The 23,348-nt window shown below is 36.2% G+C and overlaps 5 protein-coding genes and 1 long non-coding RNA gene across 8 annotated transcripts in view; 4 read left to right on the top strand and 2 right to left on the bottom strand.

Annotated features, from left to right (window-relative positions):
• Idh3g (Isocitrate dehydrogenase (NAD(+)) 3 non-catalytic subunit gamma) overlaps positions 1-23,348 on the bottom strand; it is a 194,528-nt gene that overhangs the window by 9,646 nt on the left and 161,534 nt on the right. The gene's annotated exons all lie outside the window — the stretch shown is intronic.
• On the top strand, positions 189-976 carry LOC108059644 (uncharacterized). The gene is made up of 2 exons (XM_017145004.3): positions 189-420; positions 493-976. The coding sequence occupies exons 1-2, from the start codon at positions 262-264 to the stop codon at positions 769-771; spliced, it is 438 nt and encodes a 145-aa protein (XP_017000493.1). The 5' UTR covers positions 189-261; the 3' UTR covers positions 772-976.
• LOC138913652 (uncharacterized) lies at positions 7,567-10,570 on the top strand. Its single transcript, XM_070217817.1, has 4 exons — positions 7,567-8,079; positions 8,137-8,460; positions 8,928-10,403; positions 10,464-10,570. Exons 1-3 carry the CDS (start codon positions 7,602-7,604, stop codon positions 8,957-8,959), a joined length of 834 nt encoding a protein of 277 aa, XP_070073918.1. The 5' UTR covers positions 7,567-7,601; the 3' UTR covers positions 8,960-10,403; positions 10,464-10,570.
• alpha4GT2 (alpha1,4-galactosyltransferase 2) lies at positions 15,125-16,297 on the bottom strand. Its single transcript, XM_017145012.3, is given in 2 exon segments — positions 15,125-15,776; positions 15,778-16,297. Coding segments are annotated over 2 exon segments (1,074 nt in total). The 5' UTR covers positions 16,281-16,297; the 3' UTR covers positions 15,125-15,205.
• On the top strand, positions 16,841-17,925 carry LOC108059665 (Male-specific RNA 57Da). 2 transcript variants are annotated; one of them, XM_070216210.1, is made up of 2 exons: positions 16,841-17,479; positions 17,601-17,925. In XM_070216210.1, exon 1 carries the CDS (start codon positions 16,875-16,877, stop codon positions 17,049-17,051), a length of 177 nt encoding a protein of 58 aa, XP_070072311.1. In that variant the 5' UTR covers positions 16,841-16,874; the 3' UTR covers positions 17,052-17,479; positions 17,601-17,925. The 2 variants fall into 2 exon arrangements, with proteins under 2 accessions (XP_070072311.1, XP_017000514.2); XM_017145025.3 differs by having other exon boundaries at positions 17,637-17,925.
• LOC138913256 (uncharacterized) lies at positions 19,403-20,884 on the top strand. Of its 2 annotated transcripts, XR_011418907.1 has the most exons (4): positions 19,403-19,426; positions 19,747-19,848; positions 19,909-20,416; positions 20,476-20,884. It is a non-coding gene; the product is annotated as an uncharacterized lncRNA (long non-coding RNA). The 2 variants fall into 2 exon arrangements; XR_011418906.1 differs by lacking the exon at positions 19,403-19,426 and having other exon boundaries at positions 19,729-19,848.

The following is a 23,348-nucleotide window of genomic DNA, read 5'->3' on the forward strand; positions in this document are numbered from 1 at the left end:
AACTATCGGCAACAGAGTTGCCATCTCGATTTCTAGGGCGCAACAGAGTTGCCATCTCGATTTCAGGGCGCAACAGCGTTGCCACCTTGGCACACTTTTTAAGCCCTCATCCCTAGTTCCAAAAGCTACCGCCAGGTGCGCGGCTGCGGAATGTTACTGCATCCCTGGTTTTACAGTTATTCCCGCCATCGTTTTTTTTTTCATTGGAATTTCACATTTTGCATGAAAATTACGGAGTTTTCGCTTTTTTAAAATTACGCAATGTCGGAGAAAGAAGAGGAATCGATTGAATATCTGACGGAAAAGGGGATTTTCCCCCGTCTGCTGGAGATTTTGAAGCAATTGGTGGAAATCGATCCTCTGCCAGCGGATCCACTGATGTACATTTTGCATTTACTCGGCTGTCCGCTGATTCCGCAGGTTAGCAATACTGGATTTTTACTTAAATTACTTACAAAATCATATATGTTTGGGTTTATTTTCGTTGTGCAGGCCCAAATGAAGGCCCTGGAGCGAAAAGTGTCGCGGGCCCACGATGAATTGCGCTATTTGCGACGCTTATTAATCGATTTGGATGGCGAAGATCAGCTCTACGACAGCGAAAGCGACGTGGGTGAATATGTGGGCGATGTGGAGGACACCAGTTCGTCGGCCCAGGAGATTTCCCTGGTGGAGAGCCTCGAGTCGCAGTCGCTGTCCCAAGAAGACTCCGCCACACAAGCCGAGTTCGTAGTCTCCTCTTCCAAGGATTCGGATTCCTCGCATCATTAGATCCGGTATCTCAGATCCTATATCGTCATCACATTCATTATAACGTACTTATCTTTGCATATCAACTGCATGTGAGTCTCCCGGTTTGTTTGCCCCCATATTACATTTTGTTCAATGCATTGTGAGATCTACTATCGACTTTTATCAAATAAACTTGTTACATTGTAACCTGTAGGGGAATTACCTCTACCATTATTCTATTAAATATTGTTTTTCGGCTTGAAATCTAATTTTGTATATTAATTTACGATTTTTTTTGGTATACATTCTACCATTTTGATGAAAGTAAGATATAATAAGGATTATAACAGCTAAAATAATATTTTAAATATTTTCTAAAATCCATTTTTTAATCAAGTTAAATATTTTTGTTCCGCATGAAATCTAAGATATTGATTTTTTATATTAAGGAAAATTGTTTCAACTATTACAATTTATTTGATATACCTGGTTCCATTTAGAGTTAGGATCAAAACAGCTGAGAGAATATTTTAAACGTTTTCTTAAAACCAGGGACCGTAAATAATCATTATTTGAGATTTTTATTTTAAAAGGCCTACTGAGGTTTTTACAAGTTTTAATCAACAATTTTACTGGTTTTTATGCACTTTATAGACATGGACAAATAACAGTTAATTTGCTTTCCAGATTTGTTGAAATGCATATGCTTTGTGGACAAGAGTAAAAAGAGTGTTATTTTTGACGTTTAAAACATAATATCACAGTAGTCTTTTTAAAATAAAAATCTCAAATAATGATTATTTACGGTCCCTGCTTAAAACCATTTTTTGAGAAAGTTAAGATACGATCCCTATTCCTTCCCCCTTACCCTTCAAAAAGGTTGATTCAAACACTGCCTGAGCTCTCGAGTCCTGTTTTTCACCCATTTCGAGTTGATTGCCATTAAACCCCGCTACCTGGGGGAAATCAATAACTAATATATGGCTACATGTTTGCCGGCGATGTCTAGAGCCAAACAAAACAACAATTCAATTAACTTCAACATGGTGAGATGTGTAGCTGCAGTTTGGGTGTACGAAATGGGGAAAATTTCATTTGCTACCAACGCCATAGATTCTGCAACTACAGTTGAGAATGGTGGCATGGGTGTTAATTCATCATTATCGAGCTGTGGATAAGCTGCTGCTAATTAAGTCAGGCCCCCCAGTAAAGTGCACTGAATTCATTTTTGTATTTGACAGCCGAGCTGTGATGAAATACATTTAAAATAACAAAAATTACACAGAATAAATTAAAGGTGCGTATTTAATTAACTTCAGCGTTAAGAAGATCTGAAATATATATCTAGAATATTCAGTTTTATATATATATATATATATTTATTTCCGTTTCACATTTTACCTTATGATATTATAATAAACAAAGCAACTGCTTGCGCTGCTTGAATTTCATTATTTGCTTTGCTCATAACTTTTTAATGAATGGTTCGATTTGTAAGATTTCTTCTGCATTTTGATAGATATTAATAAGAACAACCAAATTGCATGTACACTTTTTCGAAATCTTTAAAATACACCCTTTTAATCTACGAGTACCGGGTATTAAAAACTAGTGGAACTGAGAAAAATATTAAAAACAAATAACTTAAAACTATCAAAAAATTAATGTGTCATGATAGTTTAATTAGTTTTACTGTTGTAAAATATTTTTCACCTGTGAAAGTCATGATTTTTATTTTCATGACAGGGCCAATAATGCTTTTTGCACACTTGCATATTGAATGCACCTTTTCTTGCTTTAAATTTAACACGCATGCAAATGCAACTGGCTGAAAAAGCAGCCGGCCAAATGATTTACACCGTATATTTGTCACAGTGCGATAAATCCATCTAATCCCCCGACATCTGCATGTCCGGCTTGACAAATAAACTGCAGCAGGGCTTACATAAATATTTCTCCCGAAAAGAAAACATATTTTACCACATAAAATAAACATGAACTTTTAAAGGGGGCGGAAATAGGGCGTGGCTGGGCAGCAGCTGCTTTTAATTGCTTTTGCTGGTTTTTCAAACGTTTTTGCAACTTTTTAGTTGACATTGAATAATCGCTGCGGAAATTGTCGCTTAACGGCAAATTGTGGTAGAAGCGAAGTGGACTCAACTTGATAATTGATTGGAGCTCTTTAAAATTGTTTGTTTGACCGCTGCTGCTGCTGCAGGCCATTCTAGTTCTTTTTTTCGCCCATTTAATCCGTGCACGCGTGCCGACTGCAAAGTGGCCAAACGGCCTGGTCTACTCATTTTGCACCCATTACTCGTAGAATAAGAGGGTATATTGTATTCGTGCAAAAGCATGTAACGCTGAGATCTCGGAATTTGCATTAAGCATGCAGTTGCCCCTCTAACGCCCACAATCGCTTTCAACGATTTTTAAATGTGACTGGCGCCCACATCTTTAAATATTTTGGAAAATTATAAATTCAATTTGGTTGTGCCTTTTAACACCTATCGAAATGTAGAATAGGGGAGAGTGGGGGAATTTCGTCACAGGGGCAATTTCGTCACCTGCAATATCTCGGAATCCATAAGTCGTAAAAATATATAATTTTTTTGTTTTAGTCCTTCAAGACGGCCAGACACAACCAATGCATTTGTTTTGCACAGAAGGCCAAGATAATTAAGCTATAATATTAAATGTGTTTTAACAGTTCAAAAGCTACATTTAGTTCTCGACGAAATTTTTTCTGTATGCCACAATTCAAAAGGAATAAGATACACGATTTTTTATATAATACACAGTGCTATAATGTGCATTTCTGCGTCAGTGATTTTTAACTTCGCGCCTAATTTCGCAAGAAAAATAATTATTTCTAAAAAAGTACGGTCTGGGGAAATTTCGCCACCCTACGCTAAGGGTAAATTCGCACCTATTTTAAATACATATTTTTATATTTGACGAGCTGGCTAACGAACAGACTACCAGCAGCAGCAACAAATATAGGACGTCAACAAAAATGGTACGCTTGATCAGTGTAGCATATTTTCAGGCGTTAAACTCCCTACATTTTTCAGGTGACGAAATTTCCCCAGTTGTGTGGTGATTTTACCCCCCTGTGTGGTGAGATTGCCCCAGTATATTGGTTTTACATTTTATTTTTTTATAAATCACCAAGCTAATTAAAAAAATAGGGGAATGTCACATTTTAAAGCTTGGTGCTAACCGCATTCAACAATAAAAATAGAAATATGATAACGTGTCTCAAGATGGACAAAAAATAGCTTTGAAAAAATGCTGACGAAATTCCCCCACTCTCCCCTACATTTTTAAAATCGGAACATTCATTAAAAGTTTGCTGCTAGCTTATCTTCAACTCCCTCGCGTTTCCATTAGCTGAGTAAGGGGTATCTGATAGTCGAGGTACTCAACTCTCTTGTTTTTATCCCAAAATCTGCTTTGCATGTCAGTTGGCCCGGGAACGTACAACTTTGACCGCGTGAAATACGAGACCCCTCGGGCACTCTCAGCCGCAGGCAAAACCGACGAAAAACAAACCAAGGAAGGAACCAAATGAAGTGTAGTCGAATTGGAAATGAACTATGATCAGTAATAGTTACTTCAAATGCTTAAGAATATAATTATAAAATATAATTCTAAACAATAATAAATTTTCTTTATTTTTTAAAATTATATTTCCATCGTTAAATTTTATTTCTGTGCCTTAAAAGATAATATTTTCTATAGATTCTTTGCAGAATAAATTTTATTTTAATTTTGAATTTACCTTTCTATTTTTTTTGTAAACCTCTTTAAAATCTGAACTGCAGTGCATATTCTAGACTGTCGTCGAGAATATTTACTCTCCTCCTGGGCAGTCAACGAAATAATCTTGAAATAAAACAGCTTTGCATATCATCAGGAAATGAATTTAACTATCCCCTCTTCACCCAACTCTTATCAGAAATTAATTGTTCAGCAAAATGTGTACAACCTGAATACACCTTTAACTATATGTATTCCGCAAAAATATTAATATTTATTAATGCTTCTGCTCTGATATTTCAGTGGGGACTGCATTTGCAATCAGATTGAACGGATCCCACCGAAAATGGATGAATTTCCAGAAGGAGAAGGGGAAATGGAAAATGGGAAAGGGTGGAGGAGTGCCGCTTCAATTTCATGTCGAGTAAATTTTAATTTACTGCTCTTTTGTGACCGCATGCGAGCCAACAAAACTTTGGGTTACTGGGTTCCCTTTTTTTTTTGGATTTTTGTGTGAGTTTTGTTTGGCTTGTTGGTCAAATGATATATCTGGGTTGGTTGGTCCATTCGGCCCGAGGGCAAGTGTGGAATTTTTAAAGCCAGCGAACCGCCGAGCTGCCATTAGTTTTAATGACCGCAAAAGGCAAAGCGGCGAAAAAAAGTGCTCGAAAAACAAAACAGAGGGCGAAATAAAAATTTCAGCCATTGCTGGCAGGCTAATTGAAGTCTGTCTGAGTGGGCGGTGGGTTGTCTAGGGCTGAGTGGGGGCGTGGCAAATCTCAAAACTATGCTTCATTAGCCAAGCTGCAAACTCTATTTGCCTAATGGGGCACAGCCCACCAGAAAATGAAGACAAAATGAAGAAATTTCTGCCATAAAACGTGCTTAGCCTGGGGAATGAACCTTTGCCGAAAAAAAGAAATTTAAAATATATCCTACGCCGACAATTGAAAATTCCAAACACAACAATTAAAAAGCAATTAACTATGCAAATTTCAGCGTTGTTAATGAGCCGGAAAGTGTACGTATATCTTGGGGTTTTTCCTCTTTAAGAAGGAAGTATCATCTGACCCAAATACATCAATGTCTGGGAAATGTTTTGGCCAAATGCCTCACTCACACACACACGCTCACGTCCGAAAACATTTTATCATTTCCTGTCATTTTTCATGCCACGAAAAAAAGGGTTAAACCATTTTTATGTGTCAACAAGAATAATTTCTGTCACTAACACAAAATACAAAGCGAAGCGACTTGGCTCAAATTCCCCAAAAGGAGAAAAGTCGCTACACACAGAAAAAAAGAAGCACGTCGCCGTAAAATCAATATGACCATGTAAATTTCTGGTTATGGTTTTTAAATACTCATAAAATGTATATAAAGTAATATAATTTTGCCGAATTCTCTCTTGGAGATTCTCTAACTTCAAAAAAGGGATCAAGAAGCAATAAGAAGCGGCTACGCCATGTAAAATTGATATTACCAAAATATCGTTTTTACGTTTTCGAGCATATCGTAGTTAAAATTGATAGTACCTAACGTAAAATAGATTTTATTGTGGGTGTACGAGAAACAAAAGGCAGTTCTTGTATTAATAATGAAAATAGGACGAAAAACAACAGATACAAAACTGGGACAAACAAGAGTCGACAAAGTGTCAACAAAAAGTACTGCAAAGGAATCAACAAGCTGCTGGGAAATTAATACTTCCCACCTGCATACAAAGGTGTAAAATGGCGAAACTCCCACATCTACGTGCAACTATTTGCTACGTGTCATTATCCTTGGCCATAAAGTGCTGAGATATGAGATATGTGAGCTTACACTTGGCCAAGAAGGATGCCGAAAGGATGTGGGGCACGAATTTATGAAGAGCGACATCAAGTTTGTTGCATAGGGATTATATTTTCTTGGAAATAAAGTGGGAGTTGTGAGAACGTAGGTTGGTTTTGTATAGTATTGAATAACTATAGTTGAATGATGTAGAAATCTCCTGGTTATATTTTATAGATTTTAATTGTTCCATCTGACGAATGGGATAAGATAACTTTTTCCATAAAAAAAAATCTTAAAATTATTTTGAATATGGGATTCGAAAGATAATAAATGGGTGACACTTTTAAAATGCTTTTAAAATGTTACCTAGTGTAACGTAAAATGTAATAGATTATTTAATTGCTTTATTTGGTGTACATTTTTGTGGATAGTTTCATTACTTTGCTCTCTTCATTACTCATACTTACACCTGGTTTTCATTTAATTGGAATCACTATTTACTATACCTTTGTTAACTTAATTTACAGCACTTAAGATTTCTGCAGAGTCGATAGTCTTCCAGCTCTTCTGGCTAGATTTCAAGTTTAACAAATAAATAAGTAAATTTGCTCACAAAGAAGCTGAAAGCCTGGCCAAGTAAACTGGGGAAGGGCCAACAAAGAAGCCCTCCTCTTCATTGTATTAAGTTCCTGCGATATAAATATGCTGTGAGCTATAAAATTGCAACGTTTATCAAGGCATTTTGCACTGCTGAGCATGCCAATGGCAGAACTAAACTACTTAGCGATGACCTTTACTGATGCTTTGGCACCCACAACCCATCCTACACTCTAAAAAATAATAGTTTTTTAATTTTCTATAAATATTTAAATATGAAATTCTATCAATTGTACTAACACCTTAGTTGTATTTTTAAGTATCATAACTTACTTTTTAGTAAATAGATATTATTTATAAAAAAAAAATTGGTTTTAAAATTCTCCTAATTATACCAATACTTTTGTTGTATTTTTAAGTATCATAACGTATCTTAACTTTTACTCTACGAGTAACGGGTATAAAAATACTTTTCAAAAAAGCATAATAAATTATAACTACAAATTTAAATGGATCCATATTTAACTGACCACTAATAACCCATAAGTTTTTATTCTCCCCGATCAAACCCATTCACGCCGATCAAAAAGTGACTCAGTGGTAGTATATGTATATGTTTGTATAATTTATAAGATAAGCTTTAAGCTACAAAAGTGCTTATCAAATGCGCTGCACTCAGTAATGCAATGAATTCTGATTGAATCGGTCGTGAAAACTGACGCTGGATAACTGCGAAAATGAGTACAACTTCAATATTTAAACTGAACGACGATTGTTTATACGAGATATTTCGACAGATTAAACATAATTGTGATGTGGAAAATGAATTACAGAACAACGGACACGTCCGTGTGAATTATTCGGATCTAATAAATTTCGTAATTAGCAGCGAGAGATTTGTCGAAGCTTTTAAGCTTTGGAACTATGCTCTTTACAAAGAACTTCTTATCGATTTTGAATCTTTAAGATATACTACAATTATTAATATCGATTTTGGAAAGATGTACGACTTATTGCACAATATTTCCAATAGGGACAAGGAAATTTATTGGAAATTGTATGTTAATGCGATCAAAGAGAATAATCAAATGGTTATTTTGGAAATAAAATACCAACCAGAACAATACTATCCCGAGCACTTGGATAGGTTTCAGGCCGTGATAGATGCCATTAGGTACAAGCACACACTTAAAGACCTTCGAATTAATGTTCATGGTGAGTTTTTTACATCGTCTTTATGAGTGATTGTCATCTACAGTCTTTGAGTTCCAGGATATAGCCTCCAAAATGTTCCGGAATTTGGCCAATTGGAATATCTTCGCCTAAATATTCGAATGGATCAAGAGGATTTAGTCCAATTGTGCCGATCAAATCCATATTTATTCCATATCTCATTCACGAGTACCGAATTATTTGGAAGGTTCACCGGTATTGTGCCATACTGCAATCAACTGATATTTTTACGGCTAACAATGAAGACCGACATAGATGCCACAGAGTATGCTGCTTTGGCGAAATTGCCCAATCTTAAGACGCTGATACTAGAAGGATACCATCAAGAGGGAACTCTGGTAAAGTTGCTTCAAGGTCTCAAAGGTATGAGCCTCTTTATGTTGAAAATTGAAGACACTTTGCTCAATAATGAAGAGACGAAGGCGATGACGGAAATCCACTCATTAGAACGCGTTAGTAGCGGTTTCAGTGATCTTGCTAATTTGGCCCATCTCAAGAATCCCAAGGAAGTCGAGATATATTTTAAGCCGGGCCAATTAATTGTAATGGATGAGTTGAGGGACTTGTTAAAGAAGTCTAAAGTATGTTTGACCAAAAAGAACTCCTTACAAATCCCCCCGTCCTTACAAATCAAGTATAAGGAGGAATATGGGTTTTTGGAATTTGGATGTTTTTTATTATCATTTAAAAGTGATAATATTATCGAAGAAGATGAAGAATGCCTTTGCAGTTATGTTAATTACATAACTCGCACTGTCCAGCTTTTAATTGTTGTTCAACTCCGCTTAGCTTGGATATCTAATAGCGGCATCTTGCAAACTATCTTTCAGGGTTTGTCAAGTCACCAATCAAAGAGTCTTAAGAAGATAGATATCAGAAAGTGTTCTGAATTTAATCTAGAACATGCTTGTCCACTGGCGTCCATTCAATCCTTAACGACCATTAAATGTGACGATGGCCACTTGAGGGCTATAATCGGAATGAAACTTAAGCAACTCAGTGGGATTGCGGACATAACAGACCGAGTTGATCAAATAAAATCAAAGTCGATAGACATTTGTATAATCCATAAAAATAGTTCTGTGACTCTTAAAATAGAAATATACAGAGAATTAGAAAATCTAGTTGAAATGTTCAAACCTTTTGTTAACTTAAAGAACTTGAAAACTCATTTGATTTGTGGTAACATCGAAGAAACTTCTTTTATCGATTTTATAAAGCAAATACCGAATCTACAGGAATTAGAAATTAAAGCTATTGGCCCCGAAGGAGTCGCAGAACTGGCTGAAATACATTGCTTGAAGGTCATTAAATGCGGTTTCTCCAGTTCAAGAAATATTGACCGTCTGGCCGACATACATTTTTTGGAATCACTAACTATTACCGAACATACGAAGGGATCTTTACGAACGCTTTTCAAATCACTTGCCGAAAAAAAAGGTCAACCACTACGAAACCTTACCATTCAGAGCGGCCTTACTTCTAAAGATATGGTCGAACTCGTTGGGATGAAATCCTTGGAGAGTTTGCAACTAGGCATACCCCCTAAAAAGAAATGGGAATTATCTCCTGCTTATAGATCCTCACCTGCGAGCTCTTCCTCTGACACCTCTGCCAACTTAAAACTTATAGCTAATCGGCCAGGTCTCAAAGAACTGAGCATTTACTTTAATTATGAAGACCAAGTTGTCGATAAAATGTTACTAGCTTTAAATGTTAACCCTCAACAAATGCGCCTACTCTCACTTCGATCTCCAAACTTGCAATTGATATCTCAATTCCAACAATTGAAGTCCCTTGGGTGCTTTGTTTGTCATTTGAAAGATGTTAAATACATAACGTCCCTGAGACACCTTACAGAATTACGGATACACAAAGTACAGAAAAATGCTTTGTGGGAGCTTCTCATGCAACTCAAAGATTTAACAAGTCTTCAATGTTTGTTTTTCGATGACACCAAACTGGAATTTTTAGATGTTGTGGAGGTCACGAAACTAAGTGGGCTGACCAGATTACGACTGGGACTCGCCGATAAGAAATTTATTCCAATGTTGATCGCATTAAAAAATCTGGAAGATCTTGAAATCACATCCTGCCACATTGCAGATACCGATGAATTCAACTTTTTTCCTCTCTTTCTTGAATCTTGCCATCAGCTGAGATCGGTTTCCCTTTATAGATACTTATATTTGTTAACAAAAGATTACATAAAAGTTATCAGGAATAGTATCCAAGTTTTAAGAGACCCCACAATTTATCCTCCCTTAAAATTGCATGGGGTGTGGATTGAAGATATCGAAGACATAGTAAGTTTACTACTTGAATTCATAACTACATTATAAACTTTATCTTAATTTGTATTTTAGTCGGACGAATACGATGATGTTTACCTCCACTTAAGTTTATGTTTTGTTAATACTTTTAATACTTTTTTTAAACGAAGTGATTAAAAAAATACAAAAATCAAATTGACTAACAAAAAAAATACAATTTTCATATTATTTAAATACTTTTATTTTAAGTGCAGGCCATTTCCTCGACTCCCCAAAACGACCCACCACCCCCCTTTATATCAGGTTGCACGGCAACAGCTTGGCCCTTGGACCAGAATCATTATTAATACCAATTAAATGGGCTTAGGTTCTGTGGCTCTGTTCTCTGTGCCCAATCATTCAATGCTTATTACGCATACGCCGCGTGGCCTGGAAATTTATTGCGTAACCATGACAAAGGCGAAACTTTTTAATTGAAAAAAGTGAGCGGAAATATTGGCGACCGAGGACTAGATAAGCCAGGGCTAGAGCAAGCCCTCTAATTATTCGGCATAACGGCTCATTAGAAAACCGCGTTAGGAAAATGGCCTCTTAGTCCGTCGCCGCCGAAGCCGCCTGATGAACGACTTAATCACCCAGAAAAGCGCCACACAAATCAACGGGCCCAACAGGATTCCACTTTTGCTGTCACAGAACTTTTGCCGAGGAAAAGAACGACTCAAAATTAATGGAGCAAATCAAACGAGCAAAAAGCAGACACAAAGTCCAGTTTGGGGTTGAGTTCACAGGAGACCGCGGCCTTTAATAATGACAAGATTTGTGTGGGCTGCATACAAAATTAGCGGAAAGTCGACTTCGCCCTCGCCCTCGCATCGCTTCAAACTTTAAGTTTCATGGCCAGAGCTCATTTATTTTCCTCTGGACGAACATTTCATGTCTTTCCCGGGCCGCAGTTCCCATTTTTACTACTTTGTTTGTACTTATACCCTGTCAAAGGATAGAGAAGATTGTAGATAAGGGAAAGGGAGTATTTTCAATCGATAATATTATATTTGTAATGATTTTAAATTATACCTGTTACTCGCAGATTAGAGATTTTCAAAAATTTATAAAATTTAAAATGTTGCTAGTAGAGTATTTCAGAATTCGGTTAGCAAAAAAAATTAGTGCTTCTTTTAAATTAAACTCAGGCGAAATTGCAAAAATATTAACTTCCTGTGCAGCCAGCAAACAAACAGCCGCGAAGTTGGTCATCAAGATTTTAAAACTTCATTTTTGTGGCACACTCGGCGGCGTGGCTTAAAAATTATGGCTTCCATTTTGGGCCCAGGTCGGGGGCTTTTCCATGGGCGCTTTTCCATGGGTGGAGTTAAAGTTCAGAAATGCACATGGAAAATTCGCTGAATTGGCATAAAATGTAATAATAATTTCGTAGCATCTTTGTGGGGTTTTCGGTGGGTTGTCTGTGTGTAAAGGAAACAGCTGTTTCCGGAAAGACCGGATGGGGTGGGTGAACGGGTTCGGAAAAGCCTTTGTGGCATTGCGCGAATAAGCGTGTGCCGCAATTTGCTATTCATTTGAATTTTCGGCTGGCTGCTTGTTTCCCACTGCCGACCATAAAATGCAAGAGATTATGAAAAGTGCGCTTTTGGCCACCACTTCCTTGTGCTGCCACAAAAATATTTGGCTTTATATTTTTCCTGCCACGCCAGTCGCCAGCCGCCTTTCTTCTTCTTCTTCTGTTATTGTTGCCACTGCCACTGCGATAATAATCATAATGCAAATACGTGCTGCATTCCGGGGCGCTCATTCGTAAAATTTCAATGTGCCACAGCATTCAGTTCGCAGTGCAATCATTGTTGAAATTTAATCAAGTCCTTTGCGAGTTTCGTTTAAAATTTAGATTGTGTTTTGCGTTGCACAAAATGCAGGTGCGGGTGCAATTTGAAGTGCATTTTGAATACAATTGCAGGGGAGCATACATATTAAAGCATTCAAGTTAGATTAGTTATTTAATACAAAAATTGTATTAAATTATGTGTAGGAAAAATTAAAATTTTGTAATATTTTCTACACTCACAAAAAAAACTTGATATGAAACGATGATCGATTCTACGTTTTGTGGTATCGATTTTGACTTGATATGCTCGAAAAGGTATAAACGATATTTCGTAATATCCATTTTACATTAATAGAGTACCAATTTTTTTTTTCATTTGATTTTACAATTTCTTTTTTTATTTTATTTTATACCAATTTCACCAGTATTACATGGTAAAAACAATAAAAAAAGCTACGTGTTTTTTTGTATAATAGTTTCCTGCGTTCCAAGCCACAGTCTTGTATTTTTCAAAGAACTTGTAATTTCATTCTTGTTATCCTCTGCCTTATTCCATTTTAAGTCATCCTCTTGCCACGAAGTTCTTATTTCAGGCCGTTGCATTGTGACCAAGAAGACTCGGACACTTATTTCATCCTATTTCAGTGCTTAGGTAAAGCCAAAGGATTTCAGACCAGAGAGCTTTTCTTTGGCATTTATACGTTGCCCGCTGCCAAGTACAACCGAAAGCTGAAAACTATTACAATAATTTTTATATTTATTTATGAGCTAAAGGACCGAGAGACCTAAGTCCCGTGATGTTGTCGCTTGTGCTGCATTTATTTTAAAAATACACTTCTATGCCTGCATTCCAGCGAACGAGGAACTTTTTCAGCTTAGTGAGCATTACTTGAACTTCACTTGGCTTTAGTTTTTGTTCTGGCCCACGGAGAAATTCCGGTCACGTGGCTGTCATTGGATATCGAAAACTACGTATTTCCCAATGGGCATTCCGAAAGACTAACGAGCGTGACAAATGCAAATGAAAGTAACGGATCCCAGTTTCATGTTGACCCTGTGGACAGGACACAGGCGAAAAGTTAAGAGACCCAGACTAAAAGCCAAAAATCTAATCAAGTGACTCGATTGCATTAGTAATTGTTATGAGTAGTAGTGAAAACAAGAGATTTCCTGGGACAGTGAGGTATAAAACGACAATCTTCACGTAGAAGAAGTTGCTGCACATCTTTATAGAATTCGGAAAAGTATAAATGCAATTTTGTTGTGTGTTAAAGAAATTTTTAAACAGGACCATTTATTTAAAAGTTATGAACAAGTAATGTTATTCAAGCAGTGCAAGCAGTTGTTTTGTTGCATTCAAATCTCCATCTCCTTTGCTCTTCCTTTCTATTGCATTTGTATATAAAATCAGTAATTTTGAATAATTTACAGATGTGATTATTATTTTGTCAGAAAACGATTTCTATATAGATGAAAAATATTTATCAATTTTTATTTTAATTTCAGCGAAAAGCAATTTAAATAAATTTGATAAGTTCCAATAATATTTTTGGTTTCCAGAAATTCGATTTTTATTTAAATCGAACTATCAAATAACTAATTAAGGTTTGGTAGAGGAGCGAATTACATTTTTTAACCCGCATAAAATTTAGCAACTAAAACAAACTTTAAAATAAAAAAAAAGTGTGATTTCCCTAGTCAAAGAGTTCTAAATGAATTTTGTTCTTTTGCCTTTAACTACATTTTTGCAATTTTCCACTTGCCAATTTTTTTTCGGGCTGACTGTCGTGTGGCCCCAAGGGACCGCTGCAGTTGCAAATGCTTGAAATTACATTTTTCGCATTAATAAAAATGAAATAAAAATAAAAACTCAGCTCCTCCGGTGCTCGAAATATGCAAATGTGCCGCGTGCAGGCAGCAGATAAAACTGAGCAGGATACCCATATGTGAGCCTTGGTCCTTTTTCCTCTATTTCTGCTGGATGGGTGGATTGGAGTTTTTCGGGTGACACTACGTAATGTGGAGCAGCTGTTGCAGGCAGTGCCAAAAGTCACAATAAATTCGGGCATTAGTTCCCGCCACTCCACTGAACCGTTTGTCCAACATCCGCTGGCCTCTGAAATGTTTTGAATATAAATATAAGGTATAAATGAATTGAGAAATTGCGTTTAGCATAAATAAAGCTCGGCATGGCTTAAATTTAATGATGCGAAAATATTTATTCAAAACTTGAAAGCCCCGCGAGCTATCCCCCCCGAAATGTTAATAATGCCCAGGACGAAATTGCCGCTGGCTATTTACTTTTGTTTTATTTGGTAACAATTAATTAGTTCTTCATGGCGCTATGACAACAAAGAAACGGGAATGGATTCGAATGGCCCTCGGAATTTAATATGAATATTTCAACAGACAATTAGTTGTTCGTCCCAGCATCATGAATCATGAATATAATTCTCGGTTTATTACATTCTAAGCAGATTGGCTTAGAGAGAAACTTTGCCGTCTGCTCTGCGCTTAGCTGATCTGATTTTCGCTTTGAATGCATGTTAATGACTGAAAAGTAATTTAAATAAGCTCTTTTAACGATGCGAAAATTATGGTAATTTGGCAAATAAAGATGAGAATTTATTAATATATGTTTAATGATGATTTTGTAGTGCTTTTTAATTCCTATCGAAATATAAAAGAAAATTTAAGATCGGGCCATTTAATAGAAAGTTATGAGCAAATAATGCTTGCATATCTCCATCTCTCTCACACCCATTTAGCTGAGTAACGGGTATTTGATAGCCTCTGTGTTTCTGTTTATTTTTAAAAACATTTAGATTTATTTTGACGACAAAAAACCTGGGAAAAGTGTACAATCCTAAATCCTTGATTCTAATTTAAATCAATTTTTTCTTTAAAACCAGTATTAAAATTAAACAAAATTTACTTTTTAAAATGTTTACCTATTTTTACTTATTCTGACTACATAGATTGACTTAAATTTGATCTAAAAAAACTTTCCCGCTGCTGCGAATGCCTTGGGGCAGTGTAATTTGGCCAGTTTGGTGTAGGCACAGTTGTCCTTGGTTTTAAGCTTCCAGCCTCGCGAGAACTTGTTCCACACATGGATCACGGGACTCTTGGATATTCTCTTCATGGTCACATTGATTCTGTTGGTCTGAAAAAAATCCTTCCACTGCAGCCAAGGAATCGCGTAAAAGGCCTTCGGATCGAAGACCTTGAAGCCCTTGCAACGTTTGGGATTGCTAATCATCGTCCGGATGCTGTCGGTGCTGCACTGCTTTTTGGCCACTCGCGTTATGACCCCGGGTCCACTGTTTCCCCATTTATTGGCATCATAGTTGGCCTGCAGATCCCGCAGACACTGGCTGGCCAACTTGTGGCCCAAGCCGTTGGCGGACATCTTCATGACCCCGCAGGCCAAAGATTTGTTGCTCTCCGCCCCTGTGAAATTTGGAGGCATCTTCTCCAGACTCTTCAGAACCACCACATCGAGATCGAGGTAAAATCCACCGTATTTATATAGAGTCACATAGCGCAGCAGATCGGAGACGAAGGCGATGAGTGGCGCCGGCGAAGAGGACGAATACAGTGAGGCGTGGATTGTGAAGGGCGGCCGATTCAATGGCACAGGCCTCCCGAGGCGTCAGATGTATCAGGCGAATCTTCTCGTCACGCTGGAAATTCGTGGTCTCGTGGAAGAATATACTCCGTCCAGAACTGGGCTGATTTTTGGCTTTTAAAACATCCAACAAAGGTATGGCAGCAATTCTCACTTGCTTTTTTACCCTGAATTTGGGCTGATTGCCCATCATTTTTGTTTTCTTTTTGGGAATATGTTTATCGGCCGGCTTCTTCGGCTTATTAGTCTTCCTTTGTATGGGTTTCTTAGTCACCGGGTTTGCTTTCTTTGTCGAATTCTTCAGTTCGGTCACCTTTTTGGTCACCAAACTGACCCTCTTTGGGCCGAGGCTTTGACTCGACATCCACTTGTAGATGAATATAATGCTGAGAATAAGAGCCAGTGAACCAACAACGGTTAGCGATCGTGACACTTGCATTACGAGAATATCTTACTGCACTCCCACCACGTAATACCTCTTACCTAAAAGCAGAATTCGTTCCACTTGACATTCAAAATTGTGATTTTACTCGCATAATACACGTTTTAGTTTAGAAAAAAATCATTCATATTATTATTTTCGAAAATTATTGTACATATTCTAATCCGAAATAAACTAAAACAGCAAAGGAATGTTTTAAAAATATACTTATAAATTTCAGTATTTATAAAAAATTTATTTAATTATTTATTAAGATTATAAATAATAAATTATAATCAATAAATCTATAAATTTATCTAAAACATCCCAGTAATCTTCTTTCTAAGAATAAATTACATTTATTTTAAAGGATCTTGGAATGTCTTTATTTTTTATTAGATTAAATTTATCTTTAACGTCCATGGAATGCCATTCTACACTTTCTTATCACCTTCAAAGGTTTCCTGTCCGAAATCGCCACGTGCTTAAATGTCAACCTTGATAAATGCGAAAATTTGTCTCACTTTGCGATTAATTTTTCAATTAACTTTGCCTTTATAAAAGGGTTTGAGTTTTGCGCATTGCTTTCAATTCGAGTTTCCACTAGCAAATATGAGGTTCCTGGCTCTTTTATTCACTTTGCTGGTTGTGTTGGCGTTGGTCAGTGGCCAAAAGAAACTGGATAAGAACGTGAATCACAATGTGATCGTGATCGGTCCAGGAGGTGCTCCTGCCACTGGTCGCGCCGCTGAGGCCGCTGATGAAGCACTTCCGCCAATTCGATCCTAGAGGATTATTTATTTCCAATAAAATAGAGACCTAGACGCTCTGTAATATATTATAAATTTAATATGCATTTTTTATTTACTGACATTTTGAATGCAACAAACATCATGGATTTGAGGGATATTCATAAATTTGCATCACTTAATGGGAAACTCTTGTGGATTTTTACTTAAAAAATGATACAAATGTGACCAGTGTTATCATAATAAGATTTCGCTTGCTGTCTATGACATAATACAAAATAAATGTATACCTTACAATGATTATTCCTCTATACTTAAAGAATCGAAGATTTTTAAATCTGTTATCTGTTATAATAAGATATCTTGAACTCTGTGAAAATGGTTTAGTTTCAACCGAAGAGTAGACCTAAATAAAAAGTTCAAAAACTCTGGGCAGCTTCCAATCGATCGAAAGGATAATATCTAGAGGTATATGATGTTTCTATATCTGTGTTAGGAATTATTATGCTCCCCTTAGTCATTGAAAACCTAACTTATTGTGGTATGCGTCTATAATGTCAGCAGTTCGTTGAATTAGTTTCACTTTTAGTTATTTTATCACACATTCTTCTGATAATTGAATTAGCTTCACTTACGCAACTCTGGGTTTATAAAGAGTGGGCTCAGCCGATCGGTTACTATATCCAGCATCCAGTAGTAGACATGAAGTTCATCTCTGGCCTTTTCCTGCTGTTCGCCACCGTGGCTTTGGCCAATGGTCAACCCCGAGCGGATAACCTTGGCCTCAATGAGAACAAGAATGTTATCCACATCAATAGCAATTCTGCTCCTGGGGCTCCCAGAACCACATGATCGCACATGATATTTGCGGATTTCGAATTTAATAAAAAGTTTACATAATTGTTTGCATGTAATGCTAATGTCATTTTTATTTTAACAAGTAGTAATGGTTCCAGATATACAAAATTGTTTTCGAGACTGGTTAGTTAAACCATGTTATAAATCGGTATGGATAAGGAATATCACTCGTTTCTTTAACTGACTCTGAGATCTCCAAAACTACAACATCTAGAAGGTTGGAATTTCCCACAGCGCAAGTCTGTTTCGTCGAGGCCCACAATCGCAATAAACGATTTTAAAATGTGTCTGGCGGCCACTTCTTTTAAGAATTTAAAAATGTACAAATGCAATTCGGATTAACCGTTATGCGCAATCAAAGTTTTATATATCCATTTCCCTCGCACTGATAGCTGAGTGACGGGTATCAGATAGTCGGGACACCCACCCGACTATAGCGATCTCTCTTGTTTTATTTTAAAGGGTTCCGAAAATAAATTAGTTTTATGTCATGATTTATATTTATTTTATATTTATATCACGTGGCGGATTCAGGAATTGGCATTTTTGTTGCATAATTTTGAATATCACACTTCCTTGTACTTTTGGAAATATTCGTAAAGTACAATCTTAAAGGAACTTATAAATGAATTTGATAAAGTATAATGTTACAAACAAGTCATACATTTTGATACTTTTTTCTTTGTTTTCTAATTTTTATCCAATACTATAGGTAATATTTGAACTATAATATTTGTCGTTGATATCAAAACTTACGTGTAAACGCTTAGGCGAATTATAAAAGCATTACTAATTAATTATGCCTTGAGAAGATTAACCGATTTGCTGTGCTTATGGAACATTTGTTTTATAAATAGATGCAACATCGGGATCACACTTTATTCGAAACTTTCTCTGGCAGACATGAAGTTCTTCACTGGTCTTGTTTCGCTGTTCATCGCAGTATCTCTGGTTCAGGCCCAGACAAAACAAAACAATGAAAACAAGAATGTAGTACACATTGACACCTCAAATTTGTAGAGAGCGTCGAGTCAAAAAGATTACTATAAAATTGCGATGAATTAATAAATGGCTTTATTGGTTCGATAAACTAAATATATTTCTTATAATATTTATCATATTTCTATAACCATAACGAATTTTGGTTCCTATTTCTGTGACATCCCCGATAAAGCCGAAAGTAGAAAAGTAGTAGTAGTATGATTTTTTTTGTATTTTCCTTTTCCTCTTTGAAATCCTTAACTTAAAGGAAAAGTCTTACTATATTACACATTTTAGGGGGAAAAAAAATGGTCTTCCAAATATTAATAATATCAATATTGGTGTATTGGTATTTGTTACGTAAACTTATAACTGCATCACCGGCAACCGGCAAAAACGAGGTTCAGGTACAGGTTCAGTCGAGATGAGTGTTATAATTTTTTGAATCCTGCTTTCACTCGTTGGTAAATATTAATATACAAAAAACCTGGCAGCGACTGGCGATAGTGAGGAAAGTGAGGAAGAATCGAAAAATTGTTGTTACACGTTAGGTTTACCAAAATGGAAAGGAGACATGTAAGATTTGTGGTTTCGATGTTTGGATTATGGACAAAAGGGCCACTTGGACCCATTTTTTATAAGACCTACAATAAAAAGGCCTCATAAAATTAACAAAATCAATGACTTACCAATATTAAAAAAAACGTAAAAGAAAAAGTATGAATTTATTTTGCTTTATTTAAGAAAATTAAAAGTGTTTAAATTTCCTGATTAAATGTTTTAAAAAGATAAAATAATTTAATGACAACATATTTTATAAGTGCAAAGCTTTTTTAAGTGTATCCAATTCATTTTTTACGTAAACTTATCATTGCATCACCTGCAACCTTATAAAGCCAAAAACCAGTTTTACGTTAGCAGTAGATATTCCGCCGAGATGATTTGCATAACTTCTGGGATCCTGCTTTCTCTCTTTGGAATCCTGTCTCTATCAGCTGGTAAAAGAAGAGGACTCTTAAAGAACGAGTAAATATTAATATACAAAAAAAACCTTTCAGCGAATGGCGATATTCGTGATTTATGGGAACTATCCAGCCATGAATTGGAGGAAGAAGAGAAAAGTGATTGTTACAGGTTAAATTCACCAAAATGGAACGGCACCCCTCTAGATTTGTATTTAAAATGTTTGGGTTATGGACGCAAGAAAAACTTGGAACTTTATATAAGACCTGCAATAAAAAGGCCTCATAAAATTAACAATTTCTTACCAATATTTAGGCCTAAAACCATTAACAATGACATACCAATGTACAAAATAACGTAAAAGAGATAGTAAACATTTATTTTGCATTAGTTAAAAAATTAAAAACGATTAAATAATCCTTTCTATGATCAACTTATTTTATGAATGCATAGCTTTTTTAAGTGTAACCAATCCATTTGCATAACCTGCAACCTTATAAAGCCAAAAACGAGTTGTATGTTAGCAGTAGAGTTTAAATGAGATGAGTGGTATAACATCTTGGATCTTTCTTTTGCTCGTAGGAATTCTGTCTCTGTCAGCTGGTAAGAAAATAATGGTCTAAAATAAGTGTAAGCATTAATAACAAAAAAAAACCTGGCAGCGACTGGCGAATATTTATCGGATTGTATGAATGCAAAAAGACCGACATGGAAGGGCGATTACACAAATTTGTTAAAGGCATGTTTGAATGTTTATGGACCCAAGAAAGTGGATCCATTTTATAGTACAAATCCAATAAGAATGCCTTATTTAATTCATAATTTCTTACCAATACACCAAAAACGCAAAGATCAGGTGGACCCATTTTTTAATGTAGATCCAATAAAAAGGCCCTATGAAATTAATCCTTTCTTACCAATACACAAAAAAAGTTGAACAACTTTTGACTTCCTTATAAAATGTTTTAAAAAACTAACATTATTAAACGATTAAGTAATATTTTCCATAATCAACTTATATTATAAATGTATAACCTTTTTAAATTTATGAAATTCTTACTCAAAAAGAAAGTGTAAAAATTAAAATACAACAAAATTAGAATTTCATAATAAACGAAGAATAATAAATAAAATATTTACTAAAAGTTTTTTCCTTCATTACAAAATAAAATAATAAAGGAAGTTCGTATCTTATTTCTCGGATTTGCCTCTTTTTTATGGCGGCACAGGGAGTCGTCCACATATTCAGCGAATATCTAGCTTTTTCTGTTTTCAACAAACTTTTTATTGTTGTTTCAAGTGGCATTGTTGTTCCAGTTGCTGCCATAGATAACTACGTGCTAAGAAATGTATAGCAAACTGCAAGGCACAATATATGTATAGTATATATATTGTATATACTCCTGGAGAGGGCGATAGAGATTCATGGAGAAGGCAGCCAGACAATGGCTGGCGCCCACGTCTCCATGGACACATTCTAATAAAAAGCAAGCACAGAGAATGCCGTTCTGTGTGTAGCCGTTTCTAGTACTGCCCGGGATGTTTCCACAGTTTCTTCATCTTCCTGCCATAGTTCGTTATTCCCTTCGATAGAGATGGGAAAAGTTTTTGGAGCTTTAAGGAATTTGAAAGGTTTTAAATATATTTTCCAAATGCATTTATATTTATGTATTACATTTGGTAATCGTTTGTTAGAAATATTTAAATATTAAAAGGGAGTAAAACATACTATATTCGAAATTCTAACTAGCCTGTTGCTTACATTTCGAGCATATCAAGTCAAAATAGATACCACATAACGTAAAATCAATCATCGTTTCATATAAAGTTCATTTTTTTGTGTAGGCTGTTTATTTTTACCCATAATAACATATAATTTATTTATATATTCTGAAAAAATCCTAATATATTGCCCATCTCTATTCCTCCGCCTCAGTTGAACTCCTGCTGCTGTGCTCGAGTTTTTAGGCTTTTTGTTACTGGGCCACATTTGAGTTATAAATGCCGCACTACTTGAATGAATCTCCTGGGCGTAATAGTTTTCAAATGGCTTTCCGTATATGACTGTCTTCTCCCCGCCTTCCAGAGATTCGTTTCAGTCTTTGTTGCAAACGTATCGCACACAAGTGGCCCGCTGTCTTTGGGCCAAAAAAGCGCTTGCCAATGCAAAAATGGCCGAAGTGAGCTTTTGGTGGGCAACAAATTTGCCATTTTATGCCATTGAGTGGCCGAGACTCCTTCAGGCCCATAAATAATTAAAGTTCCCCTTATTTCCCTATTTCCGATTTAATGCCAACCGAAATGGGAAGTTCTAGTTGATTGGGATTTGCTGGCTAAGCAAATGACAGAATTTCATGAACTAATTGAGCTTTAGTTCAAAGAACCATGAATCCAATATTTCCAAACCAAGTAGACAATCAAAACTAGGCTTAAAAAGTATTGATATTTTCTATATTTTGTCTATATCGATTCGATAAAATGGATGTTTTGATGGTAAAATACAAATTAAATATAGAGAAATAAATAAAAAATTATCGATATTTTTTCAAGCTCTAATCAAAACCCCCTTTTTACACAGGTTATAAATTTGTATTTAATTTCATAGATCTCTTTTATTGTTGGGATTGGGATCCTTCTACCTTCCCAAAAACCGTTTAATTTTGATCGATGTTTTGACTAATTTATAAATTGCCTGGCTTACGGAAATCGCTTTTGCGACCAATCAATTTCCTTTGATTACCGACTACCTAGCTTCTATCACAATAATGACCCTGTGACGGCCTTGAGCCAAGGCAAATAAATCAATTTTTCTCGTTTCCGGTCAATTAGTGGCGTCCGAACGGTTGGTCAAAGGTTGAGAAGCTGAACTAATCGCCTGGATTTTTACGGCGAAGGCAAAACAAACAGAGGGCAAGCGAAATGTTTACATTTCTCCTTCACTTCATTGCTATTTATTCTTCTCGCTTTCAACTTGTTGCAGTTTACTTTTGCAGTGCCTTCGGTTTCTCAGCTGGCCAGTTTGCCTTTGAAACAGCAGCCACTCGGGCGTATTAGCAATGTTAATAATGCTCCTGGCCTTGTGTCCCATATTAAATGCTAATTCGCATACGGCACACGATCCCAAAATGGAGAACTCAGCTCCCCAGTTTTTTCCTGCCATTTTTTGATAGGGGCCACGGTTACGCTACATGACATTTACAAGATATTATTATGCAAAGGACACGCTGCGGAGTCTCTTTTCCATTTCCACCCCGCCTTTCTTTCTCATATGTTGCAAAATCTGCTGCGGCGTTGGGAAATTTGCATTTATTCATGGCATAAATAAAGCATCCGCCGCATAGAAGAGGGGCAGCCGAAAAAAGGGATATATTTAATCTGGTCACCCCGCACAAACTGAAAAGCTTATGTGGCGTTCAGCAGAATCATGACAGCACTTCGTGGGATGTGCACGTTGTGGATGTCGATGTGTTTTATTTATAATTTATTTGCTGGAAAGTGCAGCCCACAGTCCACAGGGCGAGGAAAACACCTGCCG

This window comes from Drosophila takahashii, chromosome 3R, assembly GCF_030179915.1.
Source record: "Drosophila takahashii strain IR98-3 E-12201 chromosome 3R, DtakHiC1v2, whole genome shotgun sequence".
In the NCBI taxonomy this organism is placed as follows: Eukaryota; Metazoa; Arthropoda; class Insecta; order Diptera; family Drosophilidae; genus Drosophila; species Drosophila takahashii.